The sequence below is a fragment of the Theropithecus gelada genome, chromosome 5 (assembly GCF_003255815.1).
Source record: "Theropithecus gelada isolate Dixy chromosome 5, Tgel_1.0, whole genome shotgun sequence".
Taxonomy (NCBI): Eukaryota; Metazoa; Chordata; class Mammalia; order Primates; family Cercopithecidae; genus Theropithecus; species Theropithecus gelada.
Window position 1 is genome coordinate 66,507,115 of NC_037672.1, and position 17,285 is coordinate 66,524,399.

Consider the following 17,285-nt stretch of genomic DNA (forward strand, 5'->3'; position numbering starts at 1 on the left):
ATAAGGCACATGTGCTCCAGAGGGTGAGATAAAACTTAGGAAATTCAGGGGCCTAAAACATCAGTAAAATTTTGAGGGAGAAGTATCCAGTGATCTAGGGCATGCTAAGACATCTCCCCTAAAGTAAGAGACAAGTTATTACGACTTGTATGTTCCACTATGAAGAAGAAAGCACAATGCCTGACGGGCCTCTTTGGGTTCTAAATTTCACACCTAGGAATGCTGCTCTCCTCTATATACTAGATGACATCAAATCTGACAGTTTTGAGTGAGGGCCAAAATAGAAAAGGGTTCTATGGTAGGTCCATGTTGTGCTGAAAGCTGGCCTGCTATGTGGGTCATGTAAGCTTGCAGACCTCATATTAGAGTTATTGTGGAGGAGAAATTAGAGCAAAACCTCTATGTATGTACTCTCCATTTTTCTCTGCCCATTTTATTGAATAACTCAATGTATAAAACCACATAACACATTACTGGAGAAAATGTTTTATTTTTCAAATAAATAATAGATTTTCTATCAATTATTTCTGTAATAATTTTATCTTTTTATTAAAACTAAATATATATTTAATACATTTCACCTTTTCTCAAATTACAGACTATGGTATAAATTAATTATCATTAGCAACCAAAGTCTATTTCCAGAAATTTGAACTTGATATACAGAAAAATTCCACATATCAAGAGCTTCAGACCTGACTTGGTGCTGAGGTTGAACTGTTGTATTAATGTGTTCCTGGCTCTAGAGGCCACTCCTAGCTTTTAAAGCAAAGTGGAACCCTTAGGGTCAGCCTTGGCTGCCAGAGAAACTTCTGGAGGGGGATGACTTGGGTTTTGCTTTATACAGCACAGTTCTTTCCTGGGCTAGGTTGGAATCTCTGGGAACAGAGGACTAAGATACATACCGTGCTTAGGCAATTGTTTGCAGCAGCAGGGAGGACCCTATTTTAAATCTCAGATTTCTATCAGTAATTATTTTCCTATTAGAATAAAGAGAAAATGGGCAGCTCTGGGTCCTTAACGATACCAATATTTTGCACACAGTTATTTATTTCTCAGTTATACTAGGTCCAATGAAAAAGAAGTGCTGAGTCTACTATGAACGCAAGTAGTAAAAGCAACTGTGGCAATTTTGATAGTGGCAGACTGGGATTTTACTCTTGGAAAGGTCTTCCAGGTTTGGTGTATTCTAAGCAGCCAGTAGAGTGCTAGAATTTAGACATACTGTGTTTGGATCTACCCTCTTACTTTTCTCCACTGTCCACTGACTTACTTTAATTTATATACTCACAAATAGGGTGAGGGAAAAATAATCTCTATTGAAAACATCTCCATAAAACCTAAGATCATATCCAAACTTTCCATTAGGGTGTTCATTTATGAACTCAAAATTAGGTAACTAAAATAAATAATGGGTAATTAATGAAAGAGTTTTTTTTTTTTTTTTTGAGACAGAGTCTCGCTCTGTTGCTTAGGCTGGAGTGTGCAATGGCGTGATCTTGGCTCACTGCAACCTCTGCCTCCCGGGTTCAAGCAATTCTCCTGCCTCGGTTCTCCCAAGTAGCTGGGATTACAGGAGTGTGCCACCACACCTGGCTAATTTTTCTTTCGTATTTTTAGTAGAGATGGGGTTTCACCATGTTGGCCAGGCTGGTTTTGAACTCCTGACCTCAAGTGATCTGTCTGCCTTGGCCTCCCAAAGTGCTAGGATTACAGGTATGAGCCACCACTTGGCCTTTTTTAACTACCTTTTTACTACTTTTTTTTCAGGTTGTAAAAAGATATGGCCTCAGTGATTTCCTCTTAGCATAACGCTGATCTTGCAGATGTGGGTTAAATCCCGTTTAGAGGGAAGGTTTGGAATCCTACATAAAAGTGTAACATGCATTAAAACAGAAAATTCTTAAATACAAAAAATTCAAGTGACCATATCTTAACTAATATTAATGTAAGAAAAATAAAATTACAATAAACAAATGAGCACAAAATGCAATTCAATTTTTGTTACTACAGTGAAATGGCTGATACTCAAATTCTAACTGCTACAGCATGGACTTCTGAATGAGGTTCATGTATGTACACATGCTTCTAAGTAGACTGTTGCTTTGGCAAATGCTTTTTATTCTAACCCACAGTATTTATGACTCTTAATTTCAGTTGTTTTGGGTAAGGAATTATGACAAAAGCTAAATTTATGAGACTTGGATCAATTAGGAAATAACAAGGAATTATTCCTTTGCATATTCAGTAAGAAGCTATTCTAAAGCTGCTATTTTAATTACTCATTTCTCTAAATAAAAGCCCTTGGACAATAATCTACTTCCCTAATTAAAATATTCGAATCCCTTCTCTCCAATTCCTATTTCAACTGGAAGAGCCACAATTATTAATTTTTAATGGTTTCTTTTATATTTTGTATTTTTAAAAAATGTCAGCAATACTACTTTATACATAAAATACAAAGCAGTATTAAAAGTATAGAGCTAGTACTGGCATTCAGATTTTGAAGATATACCTTTATGATGAAATAGTCATGAAGCAAAGTGTTCAGACCTGTCAGAGCAACTAACCATTTAAAAATCAGATATATGACCCTTTTCGTCTTTTAAAGCTATTCTGGTTTACATCAAAGTGCTCCTAGTGAGGAGGAATGATGTACTGTACTGAAAACTGAGACTTCATGAGGGGCCTTCTTAAATTGGCTCTGAACAATTTTAAAAGCCAACAGATCTTCACCATGTGTTATTCTCAGAGTCAATACCACAGGAAGCCTTGTAAAAAGATCCTTTGGTATTACTGATAGCTAAAGCACCTTGGATTGAATCCAAGATGGATATGTATTATTAATGAATTGTGCTTTGTAGTAAAATGCATTTAAAGTAAAATTCAATGTACTTACCATAAAGCACATGTAAGTAAAGGTACTCCTTTGAAGCCAAAAATCTGATGTTGCTGGAGAAGTGTCCAATTCCTTCTACTATAGCTTAATGTGACTAATTTGACATCATTTCTTTAGCTCTGTGAAATTTTCTTGAGATTTTAACATCTTACAGTAGTGACCTGGCACTAGTGTAGGTCTATAAAACATAATTGTCACAAGTCACACAAATACATAATTACCACAAATTTCTGCATATTTTCAAAAAAGTCTTTGGATAACAACTATAATGCATAATGCTCCAGAGAATCCAAAGCAGCACTTTAAATGATGGATATCATTTAGTGATGATAAATGAGATTTTATAAAAATTTGTACCAATGACAATTTTAGGTAGAACACAACATGAAATTATTTCATGCAATATAGTCCTGTTCTATGCTCTCCTGACAACACTCCCAACAGAAAGCGTCCAATCTATTTGCTGTTTCTTGGCTGATCAGACATTCATCCTTTAATTCCCTGATTGTCTTCCTCAATGATTTTTGAAAACGTTTTTCTCGGTCTAAAACATTCCGTAGACTTTCCTTCGTATCCTCTAGCTCGCCGATCACATGATCTAATTTATGTTTAAGTTTCTTTGGACTATCCATTACACTGTAGCTATGTTCCTAAAAATATAAACACCAAGTTATTAATCAGACAGACATGTAGTTGGATAAAAGCTTATAACTAGGTTTAAGCTGTTTCTTCATTTACAATGCTTAGAGAACATCTTTAAGTTGGTGATATTTAGAGGTTAAGGAACACAGGAAGAAGATGGGGGTAGAAGCAATATTTAGGGTGCTAAAGGCCTCCCTTCTTTTACTAAGGCCAGGCATACACAAGGACTGCAGAATATTATGGACGGGAAGCACTTATCTCTATGAATAGCATGACACTTGCAATGGACTTTACAGCTTCTGTTCCTTCAATGTGGTGCTGCTAAGTTTAATTTTTACCTATCAAACAAATTTAAATTTTTAGCTGGGTTACTTATTGGATGGCTATTGCATTTGATAAGATATGACAGGAAAGCAGTACTGCAACAGGTTCTCAGGCTGGGTGTTAGGGATTTAGACAGGACTCTGGTTTTGGAATTTTTAAGAGACAACTCCTCTCGGTGTTTACTATGGTTATGCTTAAATTTGTTGGGTATGCTTTTATTCCTTTTTCATTTGAAAATAGGGAAAATAACACTGACATAGCTTATAAAGGTACTATAAAACAATCTTGAAAAGTTGTTATTTAATATTAAAATTAGCAGAGAAGACTTTTATTTCCAGCCAAGATGAAATAATAGACACTGGATTGACCCCTACCTCAAAGAACCAACACAAGGCTAAAAGACAGAAAAAAATAGCTTTTAAGATAATGGATATTTGGCAAAGACAGCAGTATTGTGGACAGATGGGAAACAAAGAGGTAAGACCTAAGCCTGCTCCAGCTAACTGCATGAGAGTTTCTAGGCCTCAGGGCAAGGAAGGGAAACCCAGGCAGAGCTTAGCAGACTGAGTTGAGGAGGTAGTGTAAAACATCCAGGGAAACCAAGGTGGCTACAGTTCACAGGACAAAGTACTAGACAGATGAGAGCTGCACAGAAAAAACTTGCGATCTTCAGAGGCTCCACCTTGAGTATTCCATGGAGTAAGATCAGCACATGAACGTGAGGAAACTACTCAAGGCTGAGGAAAGAACAACCAGAGATTAGGAGTGCCCTATGCTCATGGGGCATAGCCATTATTCCCGCTAGCCGGACTCGAAAATGTCATGGTTCATGGACATTAAGTATACAAAATGGTCTTGTCAAACAAAGTAAAATCTGAAAGGGTCGAACAGTTTCTAACTAACTGTACCCCAGAATAATGCTCAAGAAAACATGATACAAAAATATCTAGCATCTGGCAAATTAAAACTCAAAATTCATGGCATGCAAAATTTACCAGGCATGCAAATAAGCAGGAAAACATTAGTCATAATAAGAGATAAATCAATCAACGGAAACCAAGCTGGAACTGATACAAATGTTAGAATTAGCAGACAATATAATTAAGAAAGTTGTTAAAATTGTACTCCATCTATTCAAAAAGTTAAGTACATAAAATATATTAAAAAGACTCTAATAGAATATCTACAGATAACTGTGATATGTGAGGTAAAAAAATACACTGGAGAGAATGGCAGTGTATTTTTTGAAATTTAACATTTCAGAATAAAAGATTTCGTGAATAGAAAGTTATAGCAACAGGAACTATCCAGTATGGACTACAGAGAGAAATGGAGATAGAAAAAAAATAAAGCATCAGCAACCTGTTGCACAATTTCAGACGGCCCAATATACATGTAATTAGAATTCCTGAAGAAGAGGACAAATTGGGATAGAAAGAAATATTTGAAGAAATCATGGCCCAAATTTTTCCAAGTTTGATAAAAACTATAAACTGATAAATGAAAAAGCTCAACAAATCTTAATCACAAGAAATATGAAGAAAATGAAACCAAGGCATATCACCATCAGATTAGGCAAAAGCAGTAGAAAAACCAAAAATTCTTGTCCAGCAGTGGCTCATGCCTGGCCTAGCACTTTGGGAGGCTGAGGCAGGGGGACTGCCTGAGCTTAGGAGTTTGAGACCAGCCTAGGCAACATGGGGAAATCTGGTCTCTACAAAAACAAATAAAAATTAGTCCGGCATGGTGGCACACACCTGTAAGTCCCAGCTACTCAGGAGGCTGAGGTGGGAGGATTGCTTGAGCCTGGGAGGTTGAGGTTGCAGTGAGTCATGAGTGTGCCACTGCACTCTAGCCTGGGTGACAGAGTAAAATCCTGTCTCCAAAAATAAATAAAAAATTTTAAAAACCAGACAAATTCTTAAAAGCAAAGAAAAAAAGAAGTATTAGGTACAGAGAATAAAGGTGAGTATGATATTAATTAAATTTTTCTTTTTCTTTTTTTTTTTTTGAGATGGAGTCTTGCTCTGTCACCCAGGCTGGAGTGCAGTGGCCGATCTCAGCTCACTGCAAGCTCCGCCTCCCGCGTTTACGCCATTCTCCCGCCTCAGCCTCCCGAGTAGCTGGGACTACAGGCGCCCACCACCTCGCCCGGCTAGTTTTTTGTATTTTTTAGTAGAGAGGGGGTTTCACCGTGTTAGCCAGGATGGTCTTGATCTCCTGACCTCGTGATCCACCTGTCTTGGCCTCCCAAAGTGCTGGGATTACAGGATTGAGCTACCGCACCCGGCCTAATTAAATTTTTCATTAGAAATGGTGCATGTCATATACACCATGGAATACTATGCAGCCATAAAAAAGGATGAGTTTGTGTCCTTTGTAGGGACATGGATGCAGCTGGAAACCATCATTCTCAGCAAACAATCGCAAGAACAGAAAACCAAACACCGCATGTTCTCACTCATAGGTGGGAACTGAACAATGAGATCACTTCGACTTGGGAAGGGGAACATCACACACCGGGGCCTATCATGGGGAGGGGGTAGGGGAGAGGGATTGCACTGGGAGTTATACCTGATGTAAATGACGAGTTGACGGGTGCTGACGAGTTGATGGGTGCAGCACACCAACATGGCACAAGTATACATATGTAACAAACCTGCACGTTATGCACATGTACCCTAGAACTTAAAGTATAATAATAATAATAAAAAAAGAAGATAATAGTAAAATAATACACAGTGATGAGTACTACAGTACAGATAGATAAAATTAATTGGGGGAAAAAAAAAAAGAAATGGTGCATGTAAGAATACAGTAGGGCAACATCTTCAAAAGTACCAAAAACAACTGCCCCAGCCCCCAAAACTGTTAACCTAGAATTTGATTACATAGTAAAAATATCTTTCAAAAGTGAAGCTTAAACTTTTTAAGAAATAGAAACATTAAAATAATTCATCACCAGCATAGTTGCCCTATAGGAAATGTTAAAATAAATCCTGCAGGCAAAATGATAACAGGTGGAAATATGGACAGACACAAAGGAATGAAAAGCTCTGGAAATGCCACCTACATGGATAATATCAGATTTTTTCTTATTATCCAAATATCTTTAAAGAATAATTTACTGTTTAAACAAAAATAACAGTATGGTGTGGAGTCTATAGAATATGTAAAAGTGAAATGCTTGACAGCAATAGCACAAAGATTGAGAAAGGAAAAATGAAAGTATATAAGATTTTTGTATATAAGAGAAATAATACTTTAACATAGCCTGTGATAAGTTAAAGATGCCATAAACCTAAACGCAGACACGCAGACCAATGGAACAGAAAAGAGAACTCAGAAACAAATCCACACACCTACACTGAACTCACTTTCAACAAAGGTGCCAAGAACATAAACTGGGGAAAAGACAGTCTCTTCAATAAATGGTGCTGGAAAAACTGGATATCCACATGCAGAAACACTAAACTAGACCCCTACTTCTTACAAAATACAAAAATCAAATCAAAATGGATTAAAGAATTAAATCTAAGACCTCAAACTATGAAACGACTACAAGAAAACATTGGGGAAACTCTCCAGGACATTAGTCTGGGCTAAGATTTCTTTTTTTTTTTGAGACAAGTTCTCACTTTGTTGCCCAGGCTGGAGTACAGTGGGTGCGATCAAGCTCACTGCAGCCTTGATCTCCTGGGCTCAAGTGATCCTGCCACTCAGCCTCCTGAGCAGCTAGGACTATAGGCATATGCCACCACCTCCAGTTAATTTTTTTGTATTTTTAGTAAAGATGGGGTTTCACCATGTTTCCCAGGCTGGTCTCGAACTCCTGAGCTCAAGCAATCTACTCACCTTGGCCTCCCAAAGTGCTGGGATTATAGGCATGAGCCACCACACCTGGCCTAAATATTTCTGGAGTAATACCCCACAAGCACAGGCAACCAAAGGAAAACGGACAAATGAGATCACATCAAGTTAAAAAGCTTACGCACAGCAAAGGAAACAATCAACAAAGTGAAGGGACAACCCACAGAATGGGACAAAATGTTTGTAAACTATCCATTTGGCAAGGGATTGATAACCAGAATATATAATGGGCTCGAAAAACTCAACAGGAAAGAAATCTAAAAATTTGATTAAACACTGGGCAAAACATCTGAATACACATTTTTCAAAAGAAGACATACGAATGGCTAACAGGCATATGAAAAGGAACTCATTATCACTGATCATCAGAGAAACACAAATCAAATCTACAATGACAAAATAACTCATGCCAGTTAAAATGGCTTTTATACCTAAAACAGGCAACAACAAATGATGGCAAGGATGTGGAGAAAAAGGAACCCTGTACACTGTTAGGATAAATTAGTACAACCACTATGGAGAACAGTTTGGAAGTTCCTCAAAAAACTAAAATAGAGCTACTGTATGATCCAGCAATCCCACTGCTGGGTGTATACCACACAGAAAGGAAACCAGTATATCAAAGGGATATCTGCACTCCCATGTGTGTTGCAGACCGTTCACAATAGCCGATATTTGGAAGCAACCTAAGTGTCCATCAACAGATGAATGGATAAAGAAATGTGGTGCTTAAACACCATGGAGTACTACTGAGTCATTAAAAAAATGAGATTTAGACATCTGCAACAACATGGATAGAAATAAGCCAGGCACAGAAAGACAAACATTATATATTCTCACTTATTTGCAGGATCTAAAAATCAAAACAATTGAACCCACAGAGATAGGAGAGTAAAATGATGGTTATGAGAGGTTGGGAAGGGTAGTGGCATGCGGGGAAGTGGGGATGGTTAATAGGTACAGAAATATAGTTAGACAGACTGAATAAGATCTAGTATTTGATAGTACAACGGGGTGACGATAGCCAACAATAATTTATTGTATATTTAAAAATAAAAACAATAATTTATCATATATTTAAAAATAACTAAAAGTATAATTGGATTTTTTTGTAACATAAAGGATAAATGCTTAATGTGATGGATACCCTATTTACCCTAATGTGATTATCATGTATTGTATACCTAAATATATCTCATGTATCCTATATATATACACACATACTATGTAGCCACAAAAATAAATTATTATAAAGCCATGTTAATCAAGATAGTAAAAGAGATCTAGATTCCATGCCTGCCTCTAACATGAATAAGCAATGAGATGAATAAATAAATGCAAGCTTGAATACTCTGTATGTGTATGACTGAGAAAACTTAGAGAAATAGCTATTTTTTATTACATATTTCATATGGAAATTACAGCAGTTAGAGAGAATAATTATTTCCTTGGTAGAAATATCCTTGCAAAAAGCTTTCTTCAATGAACTACATATGTAAGCAAAGGATTAACTACCTCTCTTTTGATGTTGCATATATACAAATTATTATGATTCTAGGAAGCAATATTATTTGTAGATATTACATATTAACCCCTAGATTTTGCTAGGATTCTGAAAAATTTGATTCTAATGGAGAGGACATATTCATCTTAAAAGAATTAACATGAGCTCAGTAAGTAATTTACTTACAAAAATGAACTGGGATTGGAATTCTTTAATACATGAGGCAGCACCAACAAGATGATGATTGTAGTTAGTGGCTGGAACGGTTTTGAGGGTGAAGTTTTTTCTACAATGAAGTTTTTCTCTTTTCCCCTGTTAAGAATAGTTAATAACAATCATCAAGTGAGATACTTTTGTCCTTTGTTACATTTTTATTCCTTCTTAATTTTGTATAGTGAAGTTAATACCACATTTCTTTTCATGGAAATTGCTTTTAAAAGTCAGTAAATTCCACTCAGATAAGTTTAAAAGAACTTCCTGAACACAACTCTAAGGTTCATCTGAAAACACAAATTTTCCTAAAAAGGAAGAGTGTAGGAGGATACACCCTACAAGCTATTAAAAATATAATACACAGTAACAATAATTAAAATAGTGTGCTCCTTTTTTAGGACTAGACAGGAAAACCTAGAAATAGATCAAGTAGATAGATGCCTTTAGGATAAAGGTGGCATTCTAAATAAGGCCACAAATCACGTAAAAATCAACTAATTAAGAAAAGCAGTTGTATCCTTTATATATAATAAACCACAATGAAATTCCATGTACTGAAATTTTATGTACAAAAGAAAACTATAGGTGGTAGAAAAAATATAGAGATTATTTATATAATCTTAAGGGGAGGAAGGCTAAAGTCATATAACACAAGAGAAAATACAGAATTGACTACATTGAAAAAAGCTTGAATTTCAAAAAAAATAAACCTATGCCATAACTAGAACTGAAGACAAACAATAAAAAGTAACTGGGAAGGAAAGTGGGAGAAAGGGGGAAAAAAAAAAGGAACTGCAATGTAGATGGCAGTTAAATGATTTGTATCCTCGATATCCAGTGTTTTTACAAAACAGCATAGGAAAACATAATAGAAGAGGACCTGAATAAGTAATTCATAAAACAGTACATTTATCCAATAAACCCATGAAAAAATGTAGACATGCACGAGTGTTCACAGATAAATTAAAACAAAAAGATGCCATTTTGCCTATCAATTTTAGCAAAGTTTACAAATACCACTTATACCAAGGATTAGGGTAGGTAGACATTCTTATGCATAGCTAGTAGGGTGACAAATTGGTGCAAGCTTTCTAATGAGGCTTTGGAAGATCTTTATCAAAAGCAAATCTTTAAAAAGTGTATATAGTCTTTGATCCAACAACAATTCTGTTTGCAGAATTCAGTTCAAGGAAATAAGGATATAAGCCCGCTACAATAATGTTCATTTTAGTCCTGTTTAAAATAAGGAAAGATGACAGCCTATACACAATATTGAAGACTGATTACATATACTATTGTTCATATGTAGGATCAACTACTATATGGTCAGTAATATATGGTCTATATAATTGACACCACTAACTACTGTCAACGATATGGAACCAAAGGAATTCTTATACACTGATGGTGGGACTATAAATTTGCAAAAGCACTTTGGAAAACAATGGCAATATATATTCAAGCTGAACATCCACATCACCAGGACCTAGTAATTTCCTCTTCTAATTGAAGCATATATATATCCTATAGAGATGTGTACATAAATGGACCAAAAGACGTGCCCCAAAATGTTCAGAGCTGCACAAGTTATAATAGCCCCAATGTGAAAAACCACCCAAACATTTATTAATAGTAGAATGAAGAAATTAGTTTATTTGTACATCACAATACTATACAGCAAAGAAGATAAACGGACCAGTATCTCATGCTACAATGTGGATGAATCACACAAAATGTTGAGCTAAAAAATCCAGAGTACATACTGTAGACAGGACTCCATGTATATAACTGACAGTGATAAAGTCAAGTGTAGTGACTGGGAAAGCATGTGAGGGAGGCTTCTGGGGTACCTGTAATGTTTTATAACTTGGTCTGAGGGGAGTGACATGAGTATACCCACTTTGTGAAAACACATTGATTTGTACACTTATAAGCACTCTTCCATAAATATGCTTTACTTCAATATAAAGTTTAGTTTAAAAAAGTGATGGTCTATATAGGTTTCTCTTAAACATGTGATCCATAGATCTGCAGCAGAAACAGATTGGGATGTTAGAAAGTACACTCCAACTTACTGAATCTAATTCTCTGGAAGATGTAGGATTCTGTATTTTAAACAAACTCACTGGATAATCCTTATGTAGACTAAAGTTTGAAAGCTATGGTTGTAAGAAAATATTTAATGTCATGGAGAGTAGTAGTTAATAGCAGACTCTGAAGCCAAAATGCCTGGGATCAAATCTAGCCTCTGCCATTTAATAGCGGTGTGACCCTGGAGAAGGCATTCTAGTTCTCTGGGCCTCAGTTTTCTCAAGTGATAAAATGAAAATAGTAATAGTACTTACCTGACATGGTTCTTTCAAGGACTGTGTTAATAGATTAATGTAAAGTACTTGGAATAGCACCTGGCACACAGTACACACTATGTTAAAAAACCCAATAAAGCAAATAAAGGAAAAGGTATACCGTGTAATTCTATTTCCAGAAGATTATCTATATAAATATAGATGAATTTATATAAAGCATATTTATAAATAATTACAAAGATACAGATCAAAGTGTTCACAGTATTATCTACAGATTATGTGATTATTTATTTTATTTTTGCTTCTATAATCTTATTTTCTAAAGTGAAAAATTTATTTGTTATAAGAAAATCAATAGTTTTTTAAAAGTTAGTAACTTATGGTTTACTTGATTTATTATGCCTGTATTTCTTAAGGTCCTCTTAACATTACAGCTAGATGACACCTTGGTGGTAGGAAAAAACAAAAGCCCTAGAGCAACTTTCCCAAGATACTGTATATTTATTAGTACAGAAGAAAGTGAGGCATTCTCTACCTGAGCACTCAGGTTCTACAATATGACCAACTGCAGCAAGTGACCAGGACTGCATGGGAGCGGGTATGCTTCTGGCTACTTCTCTTGTTTTTAACTGCCAGGAAGGAGATCCCTTTCAATGGAGGCTCTCCCTGAATTTTCCACATTGGAATCAATCAATCAATATCTATAGGTTCTGGAAATTCACTTTTAGGTATATAAAGTCAAGAGAGATACTGAGGGTGAGGCAGCCAATCTATGGGAATATTACTGAGAAAAAAAACACAGAATTCAATTAGCATTTACTTATTCGACTGTTCTTTCTTTTCCTGACCTTTTCTTCTCCTGTGCTCGCATCTCTTTTTTGGTTTTCTTCCTTTTGATCCTACCTAGACTTTACGCTTCCATGTATGTGGCTCTTACAAGTACTTTAGTCCTGTTAGTAGTTCTGCTCTTGACTTCTACCCCAGTGTTAAGGACTGCCAACTTGGAACATCAGCTCAACCTTCTTATGAGGCTTTGGAAGATCTTTATCAAAAGCAAATCTTTAAAGAGTGTATATAGTCTTTGATCCAACAATTTTATTTGCAGAATTTAGTTCAAGGAAATAAGGATATAAGCCAGCTACAATAATATTCATTTTAGTCCTGTTTAAAATAAGGAACCTTATTCAACCTTCTTACGTTAACTTCAATTTTTAGACAAAAATCTTGAGTTATGCTAATTCCTAAAGTCAGTCCATTTCATCAAACATTAGTAATGTACAAATATTTATGAGTGGTTACTGGTAAAACAGTCCTACTACACATTACAAAAGTTGAAGATGCAGTCTATAAATTTAAAACTTCAAGAATGGACTTCAAATGAATAAGCAAACAATAAAAATGTTAGCGAGAGCAGCGAATAGTATCACAAAAAGTGAGCAATGGCCAGGCGCGGTGGCTCACGCCTGTAATCCCAGCACTTTGGGATGCGGAGGAGGGTGGATCACGAGGTCAGGGGTTGAAGACCAGCCTGGCCAAGAGGGTGAAACCCCGTCTCTACTAAAAATACAAAAATTAGCCAGGTGTGGTGGCAGGCGCCTGTAATTCCAGCTTCTCAGGAGGCTGAGGCAGAGAATTGCTTAAACCTGGGAGGCAGAGATTGCAGTGAGCTGAGATCATGCCACTGCACTCCAGCCTGGGTGACAGAGTGAGACTCTATCTCAGAAAAAAAAAAAAAAGAAAGTGAGCAATGATGGTAAATAGTATCTCATAAACAAACCTGTAGGTGATATGGAGAATCAAAGATAGAAGGTATGACTCCAGGTTTCAGTTTAATGTTTGGAGCACTTCTGTCAAAATCTGTCTTTTTAAAGTGCCTCGAACACAACACATCTCCTTTTTTAGGCTCCCAAATGCCAGCTGCATTCACATCAAGTCTTTTCATTGCTAATACCCATTTCCTTTTGATGTTTTCATCTGTGGGGAATCTAGAAAAAAATCAAAAAAATATTTTAAAATCAAATACTATTGCTACATAATTGAATTAAAGCTGTCTTATACAACTGACTAAATTGATTCGTTAACTAGTTTGTTATTAGTCTTGAGAATTACAGTATTTAGGAAACCATAATTCATGCTTTGGTAACTTTCCATTTTAATATTCAGATTTTCTGCCAATCATGCTGCAGATATATGGCCCTCATTTTAATTTTTCTCATATTATAAGGACGAAAAATTTCAATGGATATTTAGCATCTTATAGTAAGATCCACAATTGAAAGTATTTATTCATCTATAGATGATAAAAGAATTATCACTTGGGCCTTTTCCTATCTGAAATGATATCCACAATTTATCCTCGATAAAAAGGGCCCTTTGTAATTCCATTCTTCTGTCAGCAACAGAAAATTGCTTAGTACAGCATTTAATACATAGCAGGTCTACAGATACATAGTGAATGAATGCAGAGAATAGCTGCAGAGTGTGGAGTTCTGGAGATCAGAGCTATTTTGAGAGATATGAAGGCCAATAGCCATATCTGATTCAATTTTCAAGCTGGTTCAAATTTTTCTGAAATAAGGTAGGATATATATATGCTCATTTTTTGATTTCTTTATATCTAACCAAATAGCTAGGAGATCTTTCTCTAACACATAGCACCGTGCCTGGCACAAAAGCAGCAAAATAAACCTTTAACAAGTGAACAATTATTAAATCTTACTACTCTTTCACTTACTTTTTCACGGCTCTAAGGAGAATGGCTAAAATATGAAACTAAAATCATCTTGATTTATTTGCAACACAGCTAAAGATCCCTTGGTCTGAACTTGTAATTTATATTTTTTCTGTATAACCTATGCTTGATCTATTTCTAAATAGAAACGGCAATATATTTGAGCAAAGCTCCTGCATTCAGATTGTAAACTATATGTAAACAACATTGAATTTCTTTGGCGATATGATAAAATACAAAGTAATAATATTAGCAAAAGTTAGTCTTATGGTACTTTTTGTAAACCAGTCTCTCGTATCTTAAAGTATCTTAAAACTTTTAAACTAAATTATAAACATGTAAAGGTATCACATTGTCACTTCAAATTTTAAAAACAGGTTATTTAAAAAGGACTCGGGAACTAAAGTTCAAAATTGAAGACAAGCAGAACTGTCTTTTGCTTTTTATAACACGGCCAAAGTATTTGGCTTAACTACAGCACAATCTTACACGTGAAATGTCAGTCCTTTTAACTTCGAATTTGGCAAGCAGCGAGAAGCACATCCAATGGCGGAGCAGCATTTCACCATTTTAGCAACTCATAACAGAGCTGAAAGAAAATTAGAATGTTGAGTCAGTAACTGGAAAGCTGAAGGGGAATATATTCCCTTTCCCGGCGTTTTAGGAAACATGAAATCAGGTTAGAAAGCTAAAGACAAGTATCTTCTTCTAACACCTGCAGCTTTGCTTATAACATTTTCCAGGGTCTTGACTCTTTAATAAGGAGAAACATATTTAGCTATGTACCCCGAGTCTGATTTCAATTTTGTTGGCTTGTACATTTCCCTTCCACCTTCTGACAGGTACCATGTTCTCTATGCCACAAAGCCTTTTGCACACTAACTCCTACCCATCTTTCAGCTCTCAGCTTGCATCGCTTCGCCAGGGAAACCTTCCATGACTGACACCCAGATTGTCAGAGCTGCTCTAATATTAGCTCTCACAGGACACACACTTCGTCCTAGCACTTCTCCAAGTTGTAATCTTACATTTATTGCAGTGATCGCTCTTATTAATGTCTTCCTCCTCCACCAGTCTTAGTTCCATGAGGTCATGGTGGAGTGTGTCTATTTTTTCTTACTTTTTGTCCTTACGGTTTAGCTGGTGACTGGCAATAGTGAATGTCAGTACATACTTTGAATGAACAGCAAGTAAACGGGAAAAGGAGGAAGCAAGAAGCACTTCCAGGTGCTAGCGAGTGCCCTGGCGTCCAGGAGCGGCGCGCGGGACCCGCTGAGCCCAGGGCCCAGGCCGAACTCCGCCCCTTTCTCCAGGCTCCCCGCCACCGGAGGGAGAGAGGGAGGGGCCGCCCGTCACAGGTAACGATGCACCTAGTGAGCGTCTTTTCCTCAGGCGCCAACCGGCGTCTCCGCGCCGCTGCCGCCCACCTCGCGCCGAACCACGCCCTGAGATTTGGGCGGGTAGCGATGGGGGGAAAAACAGGCAACCTAAGAGTTATTACCGTTAGCAGCGAAGACTGCGACTAACGTCAACGACGGACACTGCGTCTGCCTTCGCTTCCGCCTCGTGGCCCCGGGAACCGGAAATCCGTCTGCCCCGTGTCACGTGCTTAGGAGCCATATTGGCGCTGGTGGCTGCTGGGGCTGGGAGGGGGTGTGCTAGAGAGGCGCAGCTTCTCTGGGCGTGGTTTTTATCCTGGGGGAAGGATCGGTGGAATGTGAGGGGCGGTGGAGGAGATGGCGGCGACGGCGCGGGAAGATGGCGCCAGCGGTCAAGAGCGAGGACAGCGGGGCTGCGAGCACTATGACAGAGGATGTCTCCTGAAGGTGACGCCTTCTATGGGCTCTTCCCCGACAAGCTTCCTCCGGGCTGGGCTGGGCTGGGCTGGGGCGGGCTGGGCAGCCGGTTAGGCTTGGATTTAAGTTTGAGGTTAACCTGCTTTTCAGGATACCTTTTTCACCTGGAATTGGGTTCCTCTTGAGGAGAACGTTTTTGGCAAGGCGATGAAGCCCCACCTTTCCTACCTGCTTCGTACGTTGAAAGCAAAACCCTTCTTTCTTGGGAAGTGATTAGGCTTGCACAGTGGTCTCTTTGCCAGTGGGCTTATTCGTCTTTTGCTGCTAAAGTAGACTGAGGCAGCCCCGGGCCTGTACTGGGTTTTCCGTTCAGGTGTGTGATGAAATAATGGAAGTGGAGATAATGGAAATAAACAGGTGGAGAACCCGAATACGATTTCAGCTCCTGTAGTAAAGTTTTATTGCCTGCCAGCTTCATTTTAGAGGCAATGCGTATGGTCAGACCTATGTAGGAAAAAACATGTGTCCCAAAAAAGAAGACAATCATGTAATTGCCATTAAATAGAAAATTATGTATAGGAAAGTGCCTAATGAGCTTGTATTGTTACTTTGAGAAAACTTCTTAATCTGTATTTGTTTTAAATTGATACGTATTCAATTGAAGTTTCCGGATTTTCCTTGCAAGAAACAGTACAAAAATTTCTCTTGGAAAACTTGATCTTTGGAACCTCAACCACCCTATCCCCAAATCTTAGCTCTCCTCTTTAATAACTGTGATTTTAGCTTGCTCCTCTTTACCTCATGTGTAAAATGGAGATGATAGCACCTGTTTCATAAAAGTGTATGAGGATTATATACTAAAGGGCATGTATGGTGTCTAACAGGGTGCATTCCCTGAAGTAAATGAGTGGTAAATGTATACCACCATGACTATTACTATCATGTATTACTACTATTTATCATCTATTACTAATATCATGACTGTTACTATCAATCTGAG

The 17,285-nt window shown here is 37.3% G+C and overlaps 2 protein-coding genes across 9 annotated transcripts in view; one reads left to right on the forward strand and one right to left on the reverse strand.

Annotated features, from left to right (window-relative positions):
• Window positions 1-470: 470 nt before the first annotated feature.
• On the reverse strand, window positions 471-16,078 carry THAP6 (THAP domain containing 6). 4 transcript variants are annotated; one of them, XM_025385180.1, is made up of 5 exons: window positions 15,991-16,078; window positions 14,979-15,078; window positions 13,536-13,743; window positions 9,426-9,551; window positions 471-3,549 (listed from the first exon to the last, which is right to left on the reverse strand). In XM_025385180.1, exons 2-5 carry the CDS (start codon window positions 15,056-15,058, stop codon window positions 3,295-3,297), a joined length of 669 nt encoding a protein of 222 aa, XP_025240965.1. In that variant the 5' UTR covers window positions 15,059-15,078; window positions 15,991-16,078; the 3' UTR covers window positions 471-3,294. The 4 variants fall into 4 exon arrangements, with proteins under 4 accessions (XP_025240965.1, XP_025240966.1, XP_025240968.1 ...); XM_025385181.1 differs by having other exon boundaries at window positions 15,518-16,049; XM_025385183.1 differs by lacking the exon at window positions 9,426-9,551.
• Window positions 15,596-17,285, forward strand: part of RCHY1 (ring finger and CHY zinc finger domain containing 1) — a 43,133-nt gene continuing 41,443 nt past the window's right edge. For 2 of the 5 annotated variants that reach the window (XM_025385175.1, XM_025385176.1), the window contains exon 1: window positions 15,596-16,315. In XM_025385175.1, coding sequence (XP_025240960.1) covers window positions 16,226-16,315 — 90 coding nt within the window. In that variant the 5' untranslated portion in view covers window positions 15,596-16,225. The remainder of the gene's footprint in view (window positions 16,316-17,285) is intronic. The other 3 variants (XM_025385178.1, XM_025385179.1, XM_025385177.1) reach the window with 2 other exon arrangements.